Source organism: Saccopteryx bilineata, chromosome 5, assembly GCF_036850765.1.
Source record: "Saccopteryx bilineata isolate mSacBil1 chromosome 5, mSacBil1_pri_phased_curated, whole genome shotgun sequence".
NCBI classification, from domain to species: Eukaryota; Metazoa; Chordata; class Mammalia; order Chiroptera; family Emballonuridae; genus Saccopteryx; species Saccopteryx bilineata.
This window is the reverse complement of record NC_089494.1, coordinates 71,288,506-71,309,055: the sequence shown is the minus strand read 5'-3', so window position 1 is coordinate 71,309,055 and position 20,550 is coordinate 71,288,506. Positions and strand designations below refer to the sequence as shown.

At 36.0% G+C, this 20,550-nt stretch overlaps 1 protein-coding gene and 1 pseudogene across 3 annotated transcripts in view; both read left to right on the top strand.

Moving 5' to 3' along the window:
- Positions 1-8,987, top strand: part of LOC136337578 (sodium channel protein type 2 subunit alpha) — a 160,743-nt gene extending 151,756 nt beyond the window's left edge. For all 3 annotated transcript variants that reach the window (XM_066278965.1, XM_066278966.1, XM_066278967.1), the window contains 2 exons: positions 3,757-4,027; positions 6,015-8,987. In XM_066278965.1, coding sequence (XP_066135062.1) covers positions 3,757-4,027; positions 6,015-7,210 — 1,467 coding nt within the window. In that variant the 3' untranslated portion in view covers positions 7,211-8,987. The remainder of the gene's footprint in view (positions 1-3,756; positions 4,028-6,014) is intronic.
- LOC136306499 (omega-amidase NIT2 pseudogene) lies at positions 8,473-20,119 on the top strand (annotated as a pseudogene).
- Positions 20,120-20,550: the final 431 nt, after the last annotated feature.

Genomic DNA, 20,550 nt, shown 5'->3' with positions numbered 1-20,550 from the left:
AAGAGATGTATTATTGAGAAAAGTTAAAAAAGAGAGAGAGGCTGTTTAATTATGTCAAATGACATACTGATTTATTTGGATATGAATTGGGATGCAGGGAAAAGAGCAGTACATTTAGCTATAATGTTATCGGTGACAATTTGGCAAATTATAAAACAATATAGTAAAATCCATCTTATTTAGTCATTCATTAAGAATTCACTATGTTAAGCATTTGGAATTTAATATTGAATAACATAGAGCCTATTTGGTGCAGCAAATAGAAGTAAAATAGTCACACCAATAGAAATATCTAAGAATACACTTGGCTGTGAGAGCTGATAAGAGAGAGGGAACTGTTTAACAGGAAAGTTGGGAGAGCTTCACTGAAGTGATGTATGTGCTGAAGGTTGAAGAAAAATGAGAAGATATCAATAGATAAAATGTAAAGATAAAATCCTTTGGAAGAAGAAGAATGTAAATGTGGAGGCCCTGAGGTAGGAAGGCCAGTGTGGAGTGCAAAGAGAGGGGTTCATTGGATAAATGTTGAGAACGAAAAGGTTAGGATGAGCCAGACTTTTCTGGGCTTCATAGAACATGTGCAAGAATCATTTTGTTCTAAGAGCAATGGGAAACCATTGAAGGACATCTGATCTACTTGTATTTGTGATGATCACTCAACCAGTATTAACAGAGGCAGTGGTTTTGTATTGGAGACTGGTTCTAGAGCTAACTCAGAGATAATAAGTAGCCCAAACCAGAGTGTTGTGAAAATATATAAAATAAGATAGATTTGTGAGCTATCACAGGACTGAAATGAAAAGCCTTCTTTACAAATTGAATATGAGAACTGAAGAAGGAAGCAACAGACATGAGTTATGAGTGTCTGCCTTACATAATTGGATGAATAGTAGAACAAGCAGGATATGAAGTAGGGCATGAATGGAGAGAAAATTGGAGGTGCTAGTTTTCAGAATCTGACAATCAAAAGGTGGTGGTAGTCATGAGAGAGAATTAATATTTAGAAGAATTAGTAGAATAATTTTTTTTAAGAATGAGAGATTAAAGTTAAAACAAAGCAGGAGTTCTGGAGAGGAAGAAATAGTTTAAAAAGGAATAAATATAGAATACAGATGCACAGGCTATGACTTGAGAACAGTAAGGTTAGATTTATGAAGAAAAGAGATTGAGTTCTTCAGTAAATTTGTAGTAATGTTTAAAAAGATAGGTGTGGAAATTGAGATAATATGAAGTGCAAATAGAAGTAAAGGAGTTTCTTTATACCAATTGACTTTGATGTTTTTTTTTAAAAAAAGAACAGAGTGCAAAGGAATGGGAAATTTCTGAGAAGTCCAAAACTATCCTGGTAGCAACTGAGGAACAAAGGATTTTTAAACCTTGTTATCAAAGATGAAGATGAAGTGATAGAACAGTGGTAGTCAACCTAGTCCCTACTGCCTACTAGTGGGCATTTCAGGTTTCATGGTGGTGGTAGTGGAGCAACCAAAGTATAAATAAAACAATAGATTTAACTATAGTAAGTTGTTTTATAAAGATTTATTCTGCCAAACTTAGCAAAAATCCGACATAAAGTACTTGGTAAGTAATTATAATTATATGCTTTAACTTGCTGTAACTCTGCTTTATAAATTTTATAAAGTAAAGTTACATTCCTACTTTATAAATCACCATTATTGTGGAACAGGTGGGCAGTTAGAAAATTTTACTACTGACAGAGATACAAAAAGTGGGTGGTAGGTATAAAAAGGTTGACTACCCCTGTGATAGAACATAAATCTTTGATTAGCAAGGCCTCCAGGGTCATATAGCTTCCTCCAGCACATTCTAAACCCTGGGATTAAATTGGAGACTGCACTCAGTGACTGGGAATTAAAGTTGTACATGGAGATGACCCATTGGAAAATTATGTGATCAGGGACTATAAGATGCTTTTTTATTGATCATGCAAATATGAAAAAAAAGACCAAGTTGTCCTTTACAGAAAATTTGAACCCACTGCACTCTAGGTGATATCTCTGAGAGAAAAATGGCACTGCTCTTTCCTTGAAGAGCCTCCAAACTACTGGTAGGCAAATTTTAAATTAAATAGGAGCAAATCACTGGCAATACAATGTCACCAGTGTTATGACAAATGTGAGCACAAAGATTTCTGAGACTACATAGTACTTAAATATTAAAATTGAGTTAGAATTCACTAGATCATATGATGGAACAGTGATATGAAATATCAGAAAGATGTAAATAAAGAGAACATGGCCCTGGCTGGCTGGTTCAGTGGTAGAACATCGACCCAGCATGCCAACATCCTGGGTTCAATTCCAAGTCAAGGCACACAGGAGAGACAACCATCTGTTTTCCCCTCCTCCCCCTCCCCCTTCTCTCTCTCTTCTCCTCTTTCAGCCATGGCTTGATTGATTTGAGCACATTGGCCCCAGCACTGAGGATGGTTCCCTGGAGCCTCTGCCTCAGGTGCTAAAAATAGCTCAGGTGCAAGCATCATCCCCAGATGAACAGAGCACCTGCCCTAGACTGGGGTTACCAGGTAGATCCTGGTCAAGGTGCATGTGGGAGTCTGTTTCTCTGTCTCTCATCTCTCACTTAACTAAAAAAAGAGGGGTACATAACTAGACTTGTAAAAGGAAACTGTAGTAAACAAGAAGGAAGAGTGTAGAACTAGAATTAGACACATTTATTAAGTCCAATACAGCAGGCCAAATATGTATTCAGATGAAAGAGCAAAATATAACCAACAGGTGGAGAAGTCAGAACACTAGTATATAGAGTACAAACCCATGAAAACATCAATCTAGTAAAACAGACTATAAAGTGTATAGGTAGCAATCATTGAAAAGGAGGATAGCCTAGCAGAACTTTGTCATGGTCGATGCCTTAGGGTATCTGATACAGGCAAAAAGCAGATACAACAAGGAAAAAAAACATGGTTCAATCAGCAGAACTGGCTTAGCAAATGAGGACTTAATTTCATTAACAAGACATCAAGCCAGTTAGTGCTTGGAAATATGTCCAAAATAAATAGGGCAAAGGTGGAATAGCTGAATTTTGAACCATAACTTCTTAAAGATAATTATATTCGTATAGAAGGGTTATTCCATCAAATGTTCACCCAGCTTATTAAATTTTTAACATCTTACATAATCATAGATCTGTTATCAAAACTAAGAAAGTAACCTTGGTATAATACCATTAAATAAAATATAGAACTTAATTGGATTACACCAGCAGTTCCACTAATGCTTTTTTTCTTGAACTACAATTTTTTAAATCATCTCAGCAAAACCTTAAGGTGGTATTTAAGATGCTGTGGCTTTGGCAACAAAATATAAAAACAGAAACTAGAAAAAAGTGACAAAAAACATTGGAGGAGTATTTATTTATTAGTTCTTCAAAGTTAACTTTAATACCTACACCCAACATATGGGTTAACAAAGATTTATTGTAGTGGCAAGTATTTACTGACTAGCACACACGATGATGTTCTGGACACTGAAAACACAACAGGTGATTCTTAACCTAAAGTCAGTTTATAGAATCTGGTATCATGAACAGTATGAATAAAACTAATACACTTGGAAAGAATTGCATATTTCAAAATATCAATTTTTTCCAAGTGTAAAACAAACATGGCATGTTTTTATAAAAGTTCCATTTTTATTATTGCTGTGTTAAAATGAGATAAGTTGAACTTCATTTGTTTTTCCAGTTTCTAAATGAACTTTTACATATTCTTTGTTTCAGAACAAATTCCAAGGAATGGTCTTTGATTTTGTAACCAAACAAGTCTTTGATATCAGCATCATGATCCTCATCTGCCTGAACATGGTCACTATGATGGTGGAAACTGATGACCAGAGTCAAGAAATGACCAACATTCTGTACTGGATTAATCTGGTGTTTATTGTTCTCTTCACTGGAGAGTGTGTGCTGAAACTAATCTCTCTTCGTTATTACTATTTCACCATTGGATGGAATATTTTTGATTTTGTGGTGGTCATTCTATCCATTGTAGGTAAGAAGGGCTGCTTTCAATTAAGGAAGGTAGTAGTGAACATTTGTGTTTTAAAACTTTAAAAGTATTTTATACTAATCTTTTGGTTTATCCAGAAATTTCAAATAAAAACTAACAGTCCATTCTCAACTTATCATTTCAGTAACTGAATTCTGTGTATAAAATGATGTGTAAAAAAAGAATTTATATATTTTTGGCTTTTATGTATCATCTTGTCTTATTTTAGAAGACAATAACTGCAACTTTGGCATAATAGTTATAGTGTTATCATATATATGGTATTGCTTTGAATAAGCAATTCACATATCTATTACTGGAAGTAGTTCATAAATAAAGCCATGAATAAGATCTCCTTGATAACTGGAATAGTTCACATTTGTGTTTCTTTTTTTTTAATTATAATTTTATTTTTTTAATGGGGTGACATCAATAAATCAGGTTACATATATTCAAAGATCAACAAGTCCAGGTTATCTTGTCTTTCAATTATGTTGCATACCCATCACCCAAAGTCAGATTGTCCTCTGTCACCTTCTATCTAGTTTTCTTTGTGCCCCTCCCCCTCCCCCTTTCCCCCTCCTTTTCCCCCCTCCCCCCCTAACCACCACACTCTTATCAATGTCTCTTAGTTTCACTTTTATGTCACATTTGTGTTTTTATTCACATGCATATGAGCTTCACATTATCTTTGAGTTCAGATAGTTTTTAATAGCCTTCAGAAGTAAACATTTATTCAAAAATTCAAAACAGATTCATTATCTAAATACTTATTAATTATTTATGTATGGGACATTAAATAAGGTGCTAGAAGTAAACATAAGAGATTTAAGGCCCTGGTCGGATAGCTCAGTTGGTTGGAACTTTGTGCCAAAGCATAGAGGTTGCCTGTTCAATCCCCAGTCAAGGCACACACAGGAATGGATCGATGCCTCTCTCCCTCTCTCTTGGCCTCTCTCTCTCTCTCTCTCTGCTCCCCTTTCTCTCTCTCTACAATCAATCAATAAAATTTTTTTTTTAAGATTTAAGACAAGATTCTGCCTATTTGAGGAATAGGACCATATACATGGAGAGAAATAACATCATTGCACTATTTGTACACTTTCTCTGGGAAAACAAATCTTTGAAAAAATGTCCCATTTTATTTAATCCTCAAGAAAGTGCTATGTGGTAGTACCATAATAATAAAAGGATAAAACTCAGGGGCCATACAGACCTGGCATTGGGCTGCCCTATTTCTACTTCTTACCAGCTCTGTGACCAATGGCAGGTTACCTCACCTCTCCAATGCCTGGCTTTCTAAGAAATATTTCTATAAAGTGTTGTTGTGAGGATTACATGAGATTATGTAAGTAAATGCACTTAGCATTGTGCCTAGAAGATTCAGTAAATGTGAAGTTTAACAACAATAACAAATAAAGGATTATCACCATTTAGTGATACATAAACTCTAGGGCCAGCAGGATTCAGTCCCAGAAATGTCTGTTTCCAAAGCCCAGATTCTTCTCTACACACCATTCTATTACCTTCCAAATAAAATGGATCACAATCAGCTCAGAAGAATAAAAACTCTCGTTTTTCTGATCAAAATCACATGCTTTATCCATTAGTTCTTATGCAAATACCAGAACTAGTATTTTAGAAATATAAATCCATTTCTGCGCTGGCTGCGGCATACTTGTGACATATTTAAACTTTCGGTATTGCTTTTGATAGATATTTTTCTTGAACAAGGAAAACTGGCTATTAACACCTCAGTTAGTAAAAAGGTGTTAATGTTATAGCACCAAACATACCAGTTTTATTTTGCTGAACAATATTGTGGATTGTTTGTGTATGCATGTATCTGTGTGTATAAATGTATGTGTATACCTAATTCTAATGTCCACATTTTGTAAAACTATTGAATGTTTATCTGAGCCATGTAAATTTTTATTTGTTTCTGTTACATATAACACTATTTTTGTCGTTGTCTCTTGGTTTTTCACAGGCATGTTTCTGGCTGAGCTGATAGAAAAATATTTTGTGTCCCCCACCCTGTTCCGAGTGATCCGTCTTGCCAGGATTGGCCGAATCCTACGTCTGATCAAAGGGGCCAAGGGGATCCGCACGCTGCTCTTTGCTCTGATGATGTCCCTTCCTGCGCTGTTTAACATCGGCCTCCTGCTCTTCCTGGTCATGTTCATCTACGCCATCTTTGGGATGTCCAACTTTGCCTATGTTAAGAGGGAAGTTGGAATTGATGACATGTTCAACTTTGAAACCTTTGGCAACAGCATGATCTGCCTGTTCCAGATTACCACCTCTGCCGGCTGGGACGGATTGTTAGCACCTATTCTTAATAGTGGACCTCCAGACTGCGACCCTGAGAAAGATCACCCTGGAAGCTCAGTTAAGGGAGACTGCGGGAACCCATCTGTTGGGATTTTCTTCTTTGTCAGTTACATCATCATCTCATTTCTGGTTGTGGTGAACATGTACATCGCTGTCATCCTGGAGAACTTCAGTGTTGCGACTGAAGAAAGTGCCGAGCCCCTGAGTGAGGATGACTTTGAGATGTTCTACGAGGTTTGGGAGAAGTTTGATCCCGATGCCACCCAGTTTATAGAGTTCTCCAAACTCTCTGATTTTGCAGCTGCCCTGGATCCTCCTCTTCTCATAGCAAAACCAAACAAAGTCCAGCTCATTGCCATGGATCTGCCCATGGTCAGTGGTGACCGGATCCACTGCCTCGACATTTTATTTGCCTTTACGAAGCGTGTTTTGGGTGAGAGTGGAGAGATGGATGCCCTTCGAATACAGATGGAAGAGCGATTCATGGCATCCAACCCATCCAAAGTCTCCTACGAGCCCATCACAACCACTTTGAAACGCAAGCAAGAGGAGGTGTCTGCTGTCGTTATTCAGAGGGCTTACAGACGCTACCTCTTGAAGCAAAAAGTTAAAAAGGTTTCATCTATATATAAGAAAGACAAAGACAAAGAAGGTGATGGGACACCTATCAAAGAAGATATCCTTATTGATAAACTAAATGAGAATTCAACTCCAGAGAAAACCGATGGGACACCTTCTACCACTTCTCCACCTTCGTATGATAGTGTGACCAAACCGGAAAAAGAAAAATTTGAAAAAGACAAATCAGAAAAGGAAGACAAAGGGAAAGATATCAGGGAAAGTAAAAAGTAAAAAAAAAAAAAAAAAAGAAAAAAGATTTCATTTTGTGATCACTTGTTTAAAGCCTGTGTTGATGATGGATTAGTGTCAACAGGACTTCCACAGGAGGTCTATGCCAAACTGACTGTTTTTACAAATGTATACTTAAGGTCAGTGCCTATAACCATGACGGGGACCTCTGGTCAGCAAGCTGGAACTCAGTAAACCAGAAAATCAGCATTGACAGGAGGTCTCTGTTTCCACAACCAGCTGACACTGCTGAAGAGCAGAGATGTAATGGCTACTCAGACTATAGGAACCAATGTAAAGGGGGAAGGGAAGTTAAATTTTTAGGTAAATTCAACACGTAACACTTGATAATACTGATTGTCACCACTGTTTATGTTTAACTGCCACACCTGCCATATTTTTACAAAATGTATGCTGTGAATTTATCGCTTTTTTGTTTTAATTCACAGGTTGTTTACTATTATATGTGACTATTTTTGTAAATGGGTTTATGTTTGGGGAGAGGGAGTAAAAGTAGGGAATCTTTACATTTCTCTATTGTATAACGATGTATTTTAAATGAAGGCATGCTGCACTTCTCATTTACACATGAAAAAAATCACATCACAAAAAGGAAGAGTTTACTTCTTGTTTCAGGATGTTTTTAGATATTTGAGGTGCTTAAATAGCTATTCATGTTTTTAAGGTGTCTCATCCAGAAAAATTTTAATGTGCCTGTAAATGTTTCACAGAATTCATAAGCATTAAAGAATTGTTTTATTTTTACATAATTCATTATATGTACATGTATATATGTATATATGTATATGTGCGTGTATATACATATATATGTATACACACACACCATTACATAGTCATTCAGAGTCCTGGCAGCATGACTATAACATTTTTGATAAGTGTCCTTTGGCATAAAATAAAAACATTCTATCAGTCCTTTCTAAGAACCTGAATTGACCAAAAAGCATCCCTCACCGCCACTTTATAAAGTTGATTCTGTTTTTTCCTGCAGTATTGTTTAGCCATTTTCTGCTCTTGGTAAGGTTGACATAGTATATGTCAATTTAAAAATAAAATGTCTGCTTTGTAAATAGTAATTTTACCCAGTGGTGCATGTTTGAGCAAACAAAAATGATTACTTAAGCACAGTATTTATTGCATCAAATATGTACCACAGTAAGTATAGTTTGCAAGCTTTCAACAGGTAATATGATGTAATTGGTTCCACTATAGTTTGAAGCTGTCACTGCTGCATGTTTATCTCGCCTATGCTGCTATATCTTACTCCTTCCACTGTTCCTCAGTCTAATGTGGGAAGCCATATGTCAGTGGTAAAGTGAAACCAATTGTTTTACCAAGACCTCATTCTTCACATCATGAAGCAATAGGTTGCAGCAAAGAAGAACTTCTTGCTTTTTATTCTTCCAGTCTTGATTGAACACTCTACGGTTAAAAAGCCCAACTGTATAAGCCCAACTGTGCAAGCCGCTTCAATCTGTTGAAAATATATGATGAGTTTTCTAAGAAAATATAAATACTGTAAAAAGTTCATTTGATTTTATTTTTCAGCCTTTTGTACATAAAATGAGAAATTAAAAGTACCTTCAGGTTGATGTCACAGTCACTATGGTTAGTTTCTGTTCCTAGCACTTTTAAATGAAAGCACTTCACAAAATAAGAAACAAGGACTAAGATGCAGTGTAGGTTTCTGCTTTCTTATTAGTACTGTGAACTTGGCACACAATTCAATGTGAAACAAATATCAGACTGAGTCCAATGTTTATTTGCTTTCAAATAGTAATGCCTTATCAATGAAAGGTATAAGGAAAGATCAGTTGATAATTCTTGGCATTGCTTGAATTAGATGTTTCCACCTAGTCTTTATATTAATTAAGTCATCAGTCTTTTGCAGTGTTTGTTTATAAAGATAGATCTTATTCTTATTGACCCACCTGGCATTAAAACTATATCAGATAGGATATGAGATCCAAGCTTTTTTTCCCCCCCACAGAACCCGGTAGTGAAATTATATTACCAGTTACAGCAAAGCATTTTGTATTTCTTTCACAAGCAACATTATATATAGATTCTTTATGCTAAAACTACTGACTTGTAGTGTGTTGGTGAAATGCATGCAGGAAAATGCTGTTACCATTAAGAACGGTAAACCACATTACAATCAACCCAAAAGAATAAAGGTTTTGCTTTTGTTTTTGTATTTAATTGTTCTGTCTTTGTTTCTATCTTTAAAATGCCATTAAAAGGTAAATTTCTATTATGTAAAAATGATTTATCAGAAAAAATTAATGTAAAGAACACACACAAAATATAATAATTCATCTTTAAATTTTTTCATGGAATGGAAATTAATGAAGAAGAGTGTACTGGATATCTAGTTTTAATATTGGCCAAAAACCTAGATATGGTATTGGATAGTGGAAAGTTATAAAAATTAATAAAAAATTGACTAACATTTTAAGTTGTGCATCCTTTCTCCTTCCCCTCTACCTATTGTTTTGTTTTGTGTTTTCTTTTTTTCATTTTAGTTTTTTCCTCTGTGTGTGTGTGTGTGTGCACGCGCGCACATGTGTGTATGGTGAGAGAGAGAGAGAAAGAGAGAGAGAGACAGGAAGAGAGAGAGATGAGAAGCATCAACTCATAGTTGCATCACTTTAATTTTTCATTGACTGCTTTTCATATGTGCCTTGACTGGGGAGCTTCAGCCCAGCCAGTTACCCCTTACTCAAGCCAACGACCTGGGGCTTCAAGCCAGTGACTATGGGATCATGTTGATGATCCTATGCTCAACCCGTGATTTCACACTCAAGCTGGTAACCTCGGAGTTTTGAATCTGGGTTCTCAGTATCCCAGGTTGACAGTCTATCCATGGTGCCATCACTGGTCAGGCTTTCCCTATGTATTCTTGATCTTCTATTTCATCTCTTCTTTGGGCCCTCATGATTTTTCATTCAGGATATTCAGTTTCTTTTTTGTTTACCAAATTTCTTATTTATTATAATCTGGAGAAAATAAATTTGTGTACTTTAACCCCTAATAATCTAGTGTCATCATTAAAAAAGTCCTTAGAGTCTATTCATTTCTACAGTTTCCTTGGCAAGGTTCTAAGTGAGCCTAGACCTCAAGACTTCATAATACATAAACAAAATGACACAGATTTGGGTTTTCCCATTTAATTATGAGAAGTTTATGAAATGTTTCTCAATCCAGAATGCGTATTCAAATTATCTGAGAAGCTTTAAAAATGCCAATGCTTGGATCAAAATCAGACCTCCTGAATTTATATTTCTGGGGATGAATCTTAAGCAGCTACATTTTAAATGTTTATTTTATTGATTTTAGAGAGAGAAAAGGAGGGACAAGGGAGAGACAGGAACTTTGATCTGTTCCTGTATGTGCCCTGACCAGAATCAAAAGGGCAACCTCTGTGCTTCCAGATGAGGCTACAATCAGCTGAGCTATCCAGCCAGGACACATCTACTTTTTTTAAGACTCTAATTTGTGTTGATTCATACCAAATAATAAAAGTCAATGAGTTAGGATGTCTTTGCCTAACAGGAAAAGAAATATTGTATAGAAAATGAATCTGTTCCCTTCAGAGATACATTACATAACTCGTATAACTCATCATGCACAAAATGAGGTTCCCAATATAACAACTTTGGAAATGTTTGTCTTGTAGTATGACATTGATACATTTATATCAAGGGTTCTATTCTAGGACTATAGTTGGTAGAGAAGGGATTCCATAAGAATGATTTAGAGAGCTTTTCAAGTTACACTTACATATCACACATGGTAGCACAGCCACTCCTAGTATGTACTGTGTGAGATAAATATGGGGCTAGTTTCAGAAACGTGTGGATTTCCAGGGGAATCCTATGTGCCTTGTTGTATAATAACCACTACTCTGGACCAATGGGAAAGCAGCTCACATTTGCCACCATAAAGCAAATATTCAATTTATATTATCAAGTCACAAATCTAAACAGAAGAGATTCCCCTTCTCTGTTACTGAACAGCTCTCATCATCATTTGTTTCCCTGATTGCTGTATAATACAAAATAATTTACAGAGAAAATAGAGGAGCAAAGAAATTAAGGGAAGGAATAAAATGGAGAGGAGAAGAAAGAGGGGAGCCCCACAGCGGGGAGTAGAGAAAGAGAGGGTGGTATAAGAAATGGGAGAGCTTGCCTTATAAATTATCTTCTGGAAAAAGAAGTCTTTTGCTGTTAATATCTACAGAAATGGTGGGGTAAGGAGAAAGAAAAAGATTAGAGAGAAAGAAATTTTGCTTAGTTGTCAATATATTAAATACACAATAGAAACATGTTTTCCCACTCTTTTTCAAAGAAAAACAACTACCTACGAAAAAGGTGAAGAGGACATTATGCAAATACATGTTATAGATGATGCATGGATAGTGGGGTGTTTTTTTTTTATCTGAACTGAAGAAATGTTTAAGTGTTTACAATTTAATAAGCTTTGTGGTAGCAGCTAAGAGAGCAAAGATGAACTTAACTGTCCAAAGGAAGGTTTAGCCAGATGCGAAGAACCTTGAAAGTCATGCTAAAGAGTCTGGAACATGTTCTGTTAGCAATGAGCAGTAATTAATTGTTCTTGAGCAATAGAATAAGCAGTAAAATCGGATATCTCTGTCCCAAATTAATCTGAGAGTAATAGGATGCATTGCCCTTCTTTTCCTAATATTTTACAGAGATCTCATTTTCCCATTTCTTTATTTTTAAGGATATATGAGTTCTTACCTTTTGCTATATGTTTTTAAAAGAATATGCCTCGATTAAAAAAAATCCAAACTGAGCCCTGGCTGGATGGCCCATTGGTTAGTGTTGTCCCAAAGTGCTGAGGTTGCCGGTTTGATCCCTGGTCTTAGCTCAGACAGAAACAGATATTCCTGTCTCTCTCTTCTTCTCTCTAAAATCAATAAAATAAACATTAAAAAATACAAACTGACATTTTTATTAATAGCCTATCTTAATCTACTCACATTTATTTTATGCACAAATATATATATTTTTTTTATGTTTATCAGCTTATTTCATGCTTTTCTTTTCAAGTTATTTTTCTTTGTTCTCTGCTTCTTGTTCTCTTTTGCATTAATTTTATCTATATTTTCTTTCCACAATCAATACTGGTTGGCAAAATACCCACCATCTTCCTTTTTTCTTTCTTTCCTTTGTCTTGCTCCTTTCTGCAAGTAATTACTCTGAGATTTTAATATGCATACATAATTAGTGAATTATAATTGATAATTGTATCATTATCTGCAACAATAACATTTCCTAAAATAATTACATATCATTGCCCACCTCTTACATTTTTTGTCCACTGTTTTAATTCTACCTTGTCTGACATCCAACAAATTAAAAAGTATCATTATTGTAAATTCATATAAGCAGTACTTATTTAGATTTACATATTAATGAATTTTTTCCTCAAATTTGCTTTTTCTGCCTACTTCTTTATTTTGTGTTCTATTTCTTTTCCTGAAATACACGAGGAATTCTATTAAAAAAACTATAATTAACAAAGCCTTGATTTCAGCAATATTTTTAATAGAGTATCTTAGATTGTTCTGTTTTTAAATATTTTTAGTCTAGTTATAAAATTATGTTTATTAACTAGACTCAAACTGTATGCAAATATAATTTAAAGATTCATATATTTATTAATAACTAATTCAGAAAATTTGAGGGAAATTCTCAGTTTTTACATTACAATATTTTCTTTTATATTTTATTCTCTCCATCTTAAATTTCTGAAAGTTAGATGCTGAAATTTCTAAATTTTCTTTCATGTCTTCTTTATGTATCTCTCTTTTCTGTCAATTTTATTTTGTATTGATTTTAGGTATACAGTTTACAAGACAATCATATACTTTACAAAGTGTTTCCCTCAATATTTCTTCTCCTATATTTTATGCTCTTTCTGTAAAATTTTTCACATTTTTTTGTGCTCTTTCTGTCAAATTTGTCAGATTTTGGTATCAGGATAATGCTACACTTGTAAAACAAATTAGGACATGTTTATTCTGAAAAGAATTTCTGTAAGAGTGTAATGGTTTCTTCTACAAGTATTGATAAAATTCACAAATAAATCCACCTGGAATTTGAGTCTTCCTAATGCAAAAAGTTTTAATTTAAGATATTAATTAGCTTCTTTAACAGATATAGGGTTAATAAATTTTTTTCTTTTTTTTGTATTTTGGGTTGTTTTAATATTTTATTTCAGATTGCATGTATGTTCATGAAAGAATTTAGCTTATAATTTTTCTTTTAAAGGGCTTATTAGGATTTGATCATAAAATTACATTAGGCCTAATCTGCAATGGTGCAGTGGATCAAGCGTCAACCTGGAATGCTGAGGTCACTGGTTCAAAACCCTGGGCTTGCCTGGTCAAGGCACATATGGGAGTTGATGCTTCCTGCTCCTCCCCCTTCTCTCTCTCTCCTATTTTTCTTTCTCTCCTCTCTAAAATAAATAAATAAAATCTTTTTAAAATTAAAAAAAAATGATTATGCTAAACTCATACAATTTAGGAATGAATTTCTCTTTTTTTGTTCTTGGGTAGAGATTAGGATTGGTGTTATCTTTCCTAATTATTTGGATAATTAATTAGTGAAGCCTTTGGGACTGAGTTGTTTTTTGGGTAGAAGTTTTTAATTATATGTTTTAATTTTTTTAATAAATTGAGGACTTTTCAGATTCAGTGTTTCCTTTTGTTTTATTTTCTATAACAAATTATTTTAAAGAATTTGCCCATTTCAAATAAAACTTCAGGTTTATTAACATAAAGTTGTTTATAACTTTATATTATCTTTTAAACTCTGTAATAATGGCTTCCTTTTGACTCCTAATATTTGTACTTTGTGACTTCTTTTTTACTTATTCAATCTTTCAAAGAAGCAACTTTTGGCTTTTTTAATCTTACTATATGTCCTTTTGTTTTTCTTTCCTTTTCTTTTTGTTATATTTATCATTTTCTTCTTCCTATTTTCTTGGTTTTAATTTACCATTATTTTCTAAATTATTGAAATTGATTTTTATATTTTGTTTTTGTTTTAAATAAATGCACTTAGGCTAAAAATTTCTCTCTAAGCATAGCTTTAATATCATTTCCAAATTTAGTTAAATTTTATTTTGTTACCATGCAATTAAAAATATTTTCTAATTTCTATCCTGATGTCTTTTTATCTTATTAGAAATTTAGAAGAGTTCTACTAAAACATTAAAAATACTTGAGGAATTTTCAAGATACATTTTTTTAATTTATTTTTTATTTATTTTTATTTTTTTGTATTTTTCTGAAGCTGGAAACGGGGAGAGACAGTCAGACAGACTCCCGCATGCGCCTGACCGGGATCCACCCGGCACGCCCACCAGGGGGCAATGCTCTGCCCCTCCGGGGCGTTGCTCTGCCGCGACCAGAGCCATTCTAGTGCCTGAGGCAGAGGCCACAGAGCCATCCTCAGCGCCCGGGCCAACTTTGCTCCAATGGAGTCTTGGCTGCAGGAGGGGAAGAGAGAGACAGAGAGGAAGGAGAGGGGGAGGGGTGGAGAGACAGAATGGCGCCTTTCCTGTGTGCCCTGGCCGGGAATCGAACCCGGGACCTCTGCACGCCAGGCCGATGCTCTACCACTGAGCCAACCAGCCAGGGCTGTTTTGATTTCTAATTTAATTTTTCTTCATTAAGATAATATACTGGGCATAATTTTAATTATTTAATTTTAAGGAACTTCTTTGTAGCTCAGCATTAATAAATGTAATATAACTGTTCTGTGTAGTTGAAAATAAAGTGCACTATTTAGTTGTTAGATGCAAGGTTTTATGTATGTTTAATAGCTCAAGTTTAATATAAATCATGTCATTCCAAATACACCTTTATTGAATTCTTTGGTCTGGCTCTTTTCTGTCATTTACCAGGAAGGGTGTGTACAGTTCTTTCATTTGATTATGAATCTGTTTCTCCCTAATTCTTATTAACTTTTGCTATATATTTTTATTTTTATTTGGTTATCTGATATATAATGGATGTCTAAAATTTATAATTGCTACATTATAATAGATTGTCCCTTTTATCATTATGAAATAGGCTTCTTAATTTCTAGTAATGATTGGCTGAAGTTCCCTTTGTCTGATGCTATTATATCTACAATGGTTTTCATTTGGATGGTGGTTACATGTTATATCTTTTTTGATTGTTTTATTTTTAATGTTTTTGTAACATCATGTTCAATATTGAAAATAACTGAGGTTTTTTGTATTTAGTCTGACAATCACACACACAATATTTGGATTTAAATTTATGACTTTTTGCTTGGCCTATGATGGTGCAGTGGAAAAAGCATCAACCTGAAATGCTAAGGTTGCCATTTTGAAACCCTGGGCTTGTCTGGTCAAGGCACATATGAAAGTTGATGCTTTCTGCTCTTACCCCTTCTCTCTCTCTCTCTCTCTCTCCTATCTAAAGTGAATAAACAAAATAAATGAGTAAAAATAAATAAATAAACATATGACTTCTTTTGGATTCATTACTTGTATTACTTCATTTTATACATTTTGTTACTATTTTGTTTGTAGTTGCCCCAGCAATTGCCACACGCTTTTGTGACTTATTAAATTCTAAACAAATTAGTACTTGTACCAGTGTCTATACATTGCTAGAACATGACCATACTTTTATTTCTTCCCTTTAATTCTTTGTGCTATTATTGTCATATATTTTCATTTTGTAAATATTTTAAACTTTGAAAGACATTGTTACAGTCATTACTCACATTTCCCAAAATTTTTATGCTTTCTATTTCTTTCTAAATTTTTTTTTACCTATCTATCAATCTATCTACCTACTTTCCTTTTGCTTGAAAAACTCCTTTTATTATTTCCTTTACAGTGAGTCTGCTCTTATTGAGTCCCTCAAGTTTAATTTGCGCAAAAGTATCTCTCTCTCACTTTCAATTTTGAAGAATATTTTTACTAAATATATAATTCTAAGGTAATATTCTTTTTTTTTTGTATTTTTCTGAAGCTGGAAACGGGGAAAGACAGTCAGACAGACTCCTGCATTCGCCCGACCGGGATCCACCCGGCACGCCCACCAGGGACGACGCTCTGCCCAACAGGGGGCGATGCTCTGCCCCTCCGGGGCGTCGCTTTGCCACGACCAGAGCCACTCTAGCACCTGGGGCAGAGGCCAAGGAGCCATCCCCAGCGCCCGGGCCATCTTTGCTCCAATGGAGCCTTGGCTGCGGGAGGGGAAGAGAGAGACAGAGAGGAAGGAGGGGGGGTTGGAGAAGCAAATGGGCGCTTCTCCTATGTGCCCTGGCCGGGAATTGAACCTGGGTCCCCCGCACGCCAGGCCGATGCTCTACTGCTGAGCCAACCGGCCAGGGCCGGTAATATTCTTTTTTAAGATTTCATTTATATTGCCTAACCAGGTGGTGGCACAGTGGATAGAGCATCGACCTGGGATGCTGAGGACTCGGGTTCAAAACCCTTAGGTTGCTGGCTTGGGCATGGGCTCATCCATTTGAGCACAGGCTCACTAACTTAAGCACAGGGTCATTGGCTTGAGCAAGGGTTCACTGGCTCGGCTACAGCCCCCCAGTCAAGGCACATATAAGAAAGCAATCAATGAACAACTCAAGTGCCTCAACTACAGGTTGATTCATCTCATCTTTTCCCTTCTTATCTGACTCTGTCTGTCTGTCTGTCTGTTTCTCTCTCACACAAAGAAAAAAGAAAGATTTCATTTACGAATTTTAGGGAGAGAGGGAGGGGGGAGTGATACTGTAGTTGCTTCACTTTAGTTGTTCATTGATTGGGCAAACCTGGGATTTCAAACCAGCAACCTCATCGTTCCAGGTTGAGATTCTATCCACTGTGCCACCACAGGTCAGGCATTTTTTTTCTCTATTATTTAGTATTTTCAGAGTGACATCATTGTCTTTTGCAAAATGATAATTTCCAAAAAAAATTTAAAGATGACTCTGATATGAATAAAAAAAGTACATGTCAAAGATTTTATTTAACTCGTTTATTAATGAGAAGATACATAAGAACCTAAACAGCAGGATAAAATGAAGATTTGGCTTACAGAGATCCATGATCTCTTTCTGACAACATTTATTTGCTTTTCCATTTATTTGCTGGCCACAGGTAAGTTTCTATGAATACAGACTCTACTCTCTTGATTCGTATTCCCTCTTCTCCATAAGTTGCCTTCAGATGTCTCTGATCCACTGTGTTTTTTTAAATTTATTTATTAAATTTAAGGCAGTGACATTGATAAATCAGGGTACATATGTTGAGAGAAAACATCTCTAGATTATTTTGACATTTGATTGTGCTGTATACCCCTCCCCCAAAGTTAAATTGTCTTCTGTCACCTTCTATCTGGTTTTCTTTGTGCCCCTCCCCTCCCCCAACCCCTCTCTCCTTCTTCACCCCATCCCCCTCCCCCCACCCCTGTTGCCATCACATTCTTGTTCATGTCTCTGAGTCTCATTTTTATGTCCCTTCTATGTATGGATTCATATAGTTCTTAGTTTTTTTTTCTGATTTACTTATTTCACTCCATATAATGTTATCAAGGTCCATCCATGTTATTGTAAATGATCCGATGTCATTATTTCTTATGGCTGAGTAGTATTCCATAGTATATATGTACCAAAGCCTTTTAATCCACTCATCCTCTGACGGACACTTGGGCTGTTTCCAGATCTTCGCTATTGTGAACAATGCTGCCACAAACATGGGGGTGCATTTCTCATTTTGGAGCCGTTCTATGGTGTCCTTGGGGTATATTCCTAAAAGTGGGATAGCTGGGTCAAAAGGAAGTTCGATTTTCAGTTTTTTGAGGAATCTCCATACTGTTTTCCACAGTGGCTGCACCAGTCTGCATTCCCACCAGCAGTGCAGGAGGGTTCCCTTTTCACCACATCCTCGCCAGTACTTATTCTGTGTTGTTTTATTGATGAGCGCCATTCTGGTTGGTGTGAGGTGATATCTCATTGTGGTTTTAATTTGCATTTCTCTAATGATTAGTGATGTTGAGCATTTTTTCATATGCCTATTGGCCATCTGTATGTCCTCTTTGGAGAAGTGTCTATTCATCTCTTTTGCCCATTTTTGGATTGGATTGTATAGCATCAGCAATCTTAAAAAAGAAGAATAAAGTGGGAGGTATCACACTTCCTGATATCAAGTTATACTACAAGGCCATTGTACTCAAAACAGCCTGGTACTGGCATAAGAACAGGCATATAGATCAATGGAACAGAACAGAGAACCCAGAAATAAACCCACAGTTCTATGGACAGCTGATATTTGACAAAGGAGGTAAGGAAATACAATGGAGTAAAGACAACCTCTTTAACAAATGGTGTTGGGAAAATTGGACAACTACCTGCAAAAAAATGAAACTAGATCACCAGCTTACACCACTTACAAAAATAAACTCAAAATGAATAAAAGACTTAAATGTAGGCCGTGAAACCATAAGCATCTTAGAAGAAAACATAGGCAGTAAGCTCTCGGGCATCTCTCGGAGTAATATATTTGCTGATTTATCTCCACGGGGAAGTGAAATAAAAGACAGGATAAACAAATGGGACTATATCAAACTAAAAAGCTTTTGCACAGCTAAAGACAACAAGAACAGAATAAACAGACAAACTGCACAATGGGAGAACATATTTGACATAGCGTCTGATAAGGGGTTAATAACCAAAATTTATAAAGAACTTGTAAATCTCAGCACCAGGAAGACAAATGATCCACTGTGTTTTAAGGTCTTTTTTACTCTGCTTTTTATCCCTCCCATGCCAGGAGTCCAAAGAAATTCTGAATCTTCTTACATGTGGGAAGCAGACCATATGACACTGTAGCCTGTCACTTAGTTCTGTTCCTACATAACAGCACCTCATTGCTCTAAGGTTTTGCCAAGTGGAGGTCATTTTAAAAATCTTGCAATTATCTTGGGCTATGTCCCAAAAAATTCAGATAAGATGGATTATCACCCAATGCTCAATTATAGTGAAACTTCCAATAAAGAATTGGCATTATTAAAAGGAACTGTGGAGGGGGGGCACTGCTACTTTCCACTTGGCCCTCGTCCAACTTCAGGTTTTGTCCATCAAATCAGATAATGTCACTCAAGCTTGTGGCCTTGTCCAGAAGGCAGCCACACAAGGAGCAAACAGAGTTTCTCTGCCAGAATGCTTTAATTCTCCATCTGGCCCGAACAATTTCCCTGAATCAGCAGAGAAAATTCCTGGTGAATGCACATGGAAGCTTTCGGAAGTAGTAAAGGAGTTCAACATGTATCTCATGGGAGGTTCCATTCCTGAAGAGGATTCTGGGAAATGATATAATACCTGTGCTGTGTTTGGGGCTGATGGAGCTTGACAGGTAAAGCACAGAAAGCTCCATCTGTTTGACACTGATGTTCCTGGAAAAATTACTTTTCAAAAATCTAAAACATTGAGTCCCTTACTGCAAAACGGGCCTGGGCATCTGCTACATCCATTTTGCAGAACTTGCACAAATCGACTGCAGAGAGGCTGCCAGCTCTTGGTGTACCCTGGAGCTTTTAATCTGACACTGGGCCAGATCACTGGAAGTTGCTTCAGTGAAACTGGGCTGTTGAGAATCAGGTGTATGTAGCCACCACATCTCCTGCCTGAGATGACAAAGCCTCTTATGTTGCCTAGGGACACAGCACTGTTGTGAATCCTTGGGGGGAGGTCCTTGCCAAAGCTGGGACTGAAGAAACTATCGTGTATTCAGACATACATCAGAGGAAGATGGCTGAAAATTCCCATTTTTAGCCAGAAGAGATCAGACCTCTATGCTGTGGAGGCAAAAAAGCTGTAAGTGTTTTCCATTCCTGGGGACTATTGAGATATTGGAACTTCAGTACAGATACCGCAGCAGATGAAACAGAAAGAACTCAGTCTGACAATGAAGAGCAGAAAAGGGGGATGGCTCTAAAACTGATTCCATACTTAATTGCCTCAAAGAAGTTGGTAAAATTATCATATTTGGGTATTCTGGTGATTGACTCACCTTATAAAAATATATATTTTTGTGTCATAAACCTTTTATCTTATTGCCGGAATTGGAATCCATTATGTATAATAGAAAACTGGTATGTTCTTTTCCCAGCAGTACCTTAAAGTTATGTTTTTGGTTATGAGTTGCTGTGGGAAGCAAGGTGATGGATCCTTGGTGTTTGCTAGAGGAGATAGCAGCCCTTGTATTATCTTTTAAGAAGGAACTAAAGAGTCAATGCTGAACCCTCTTTG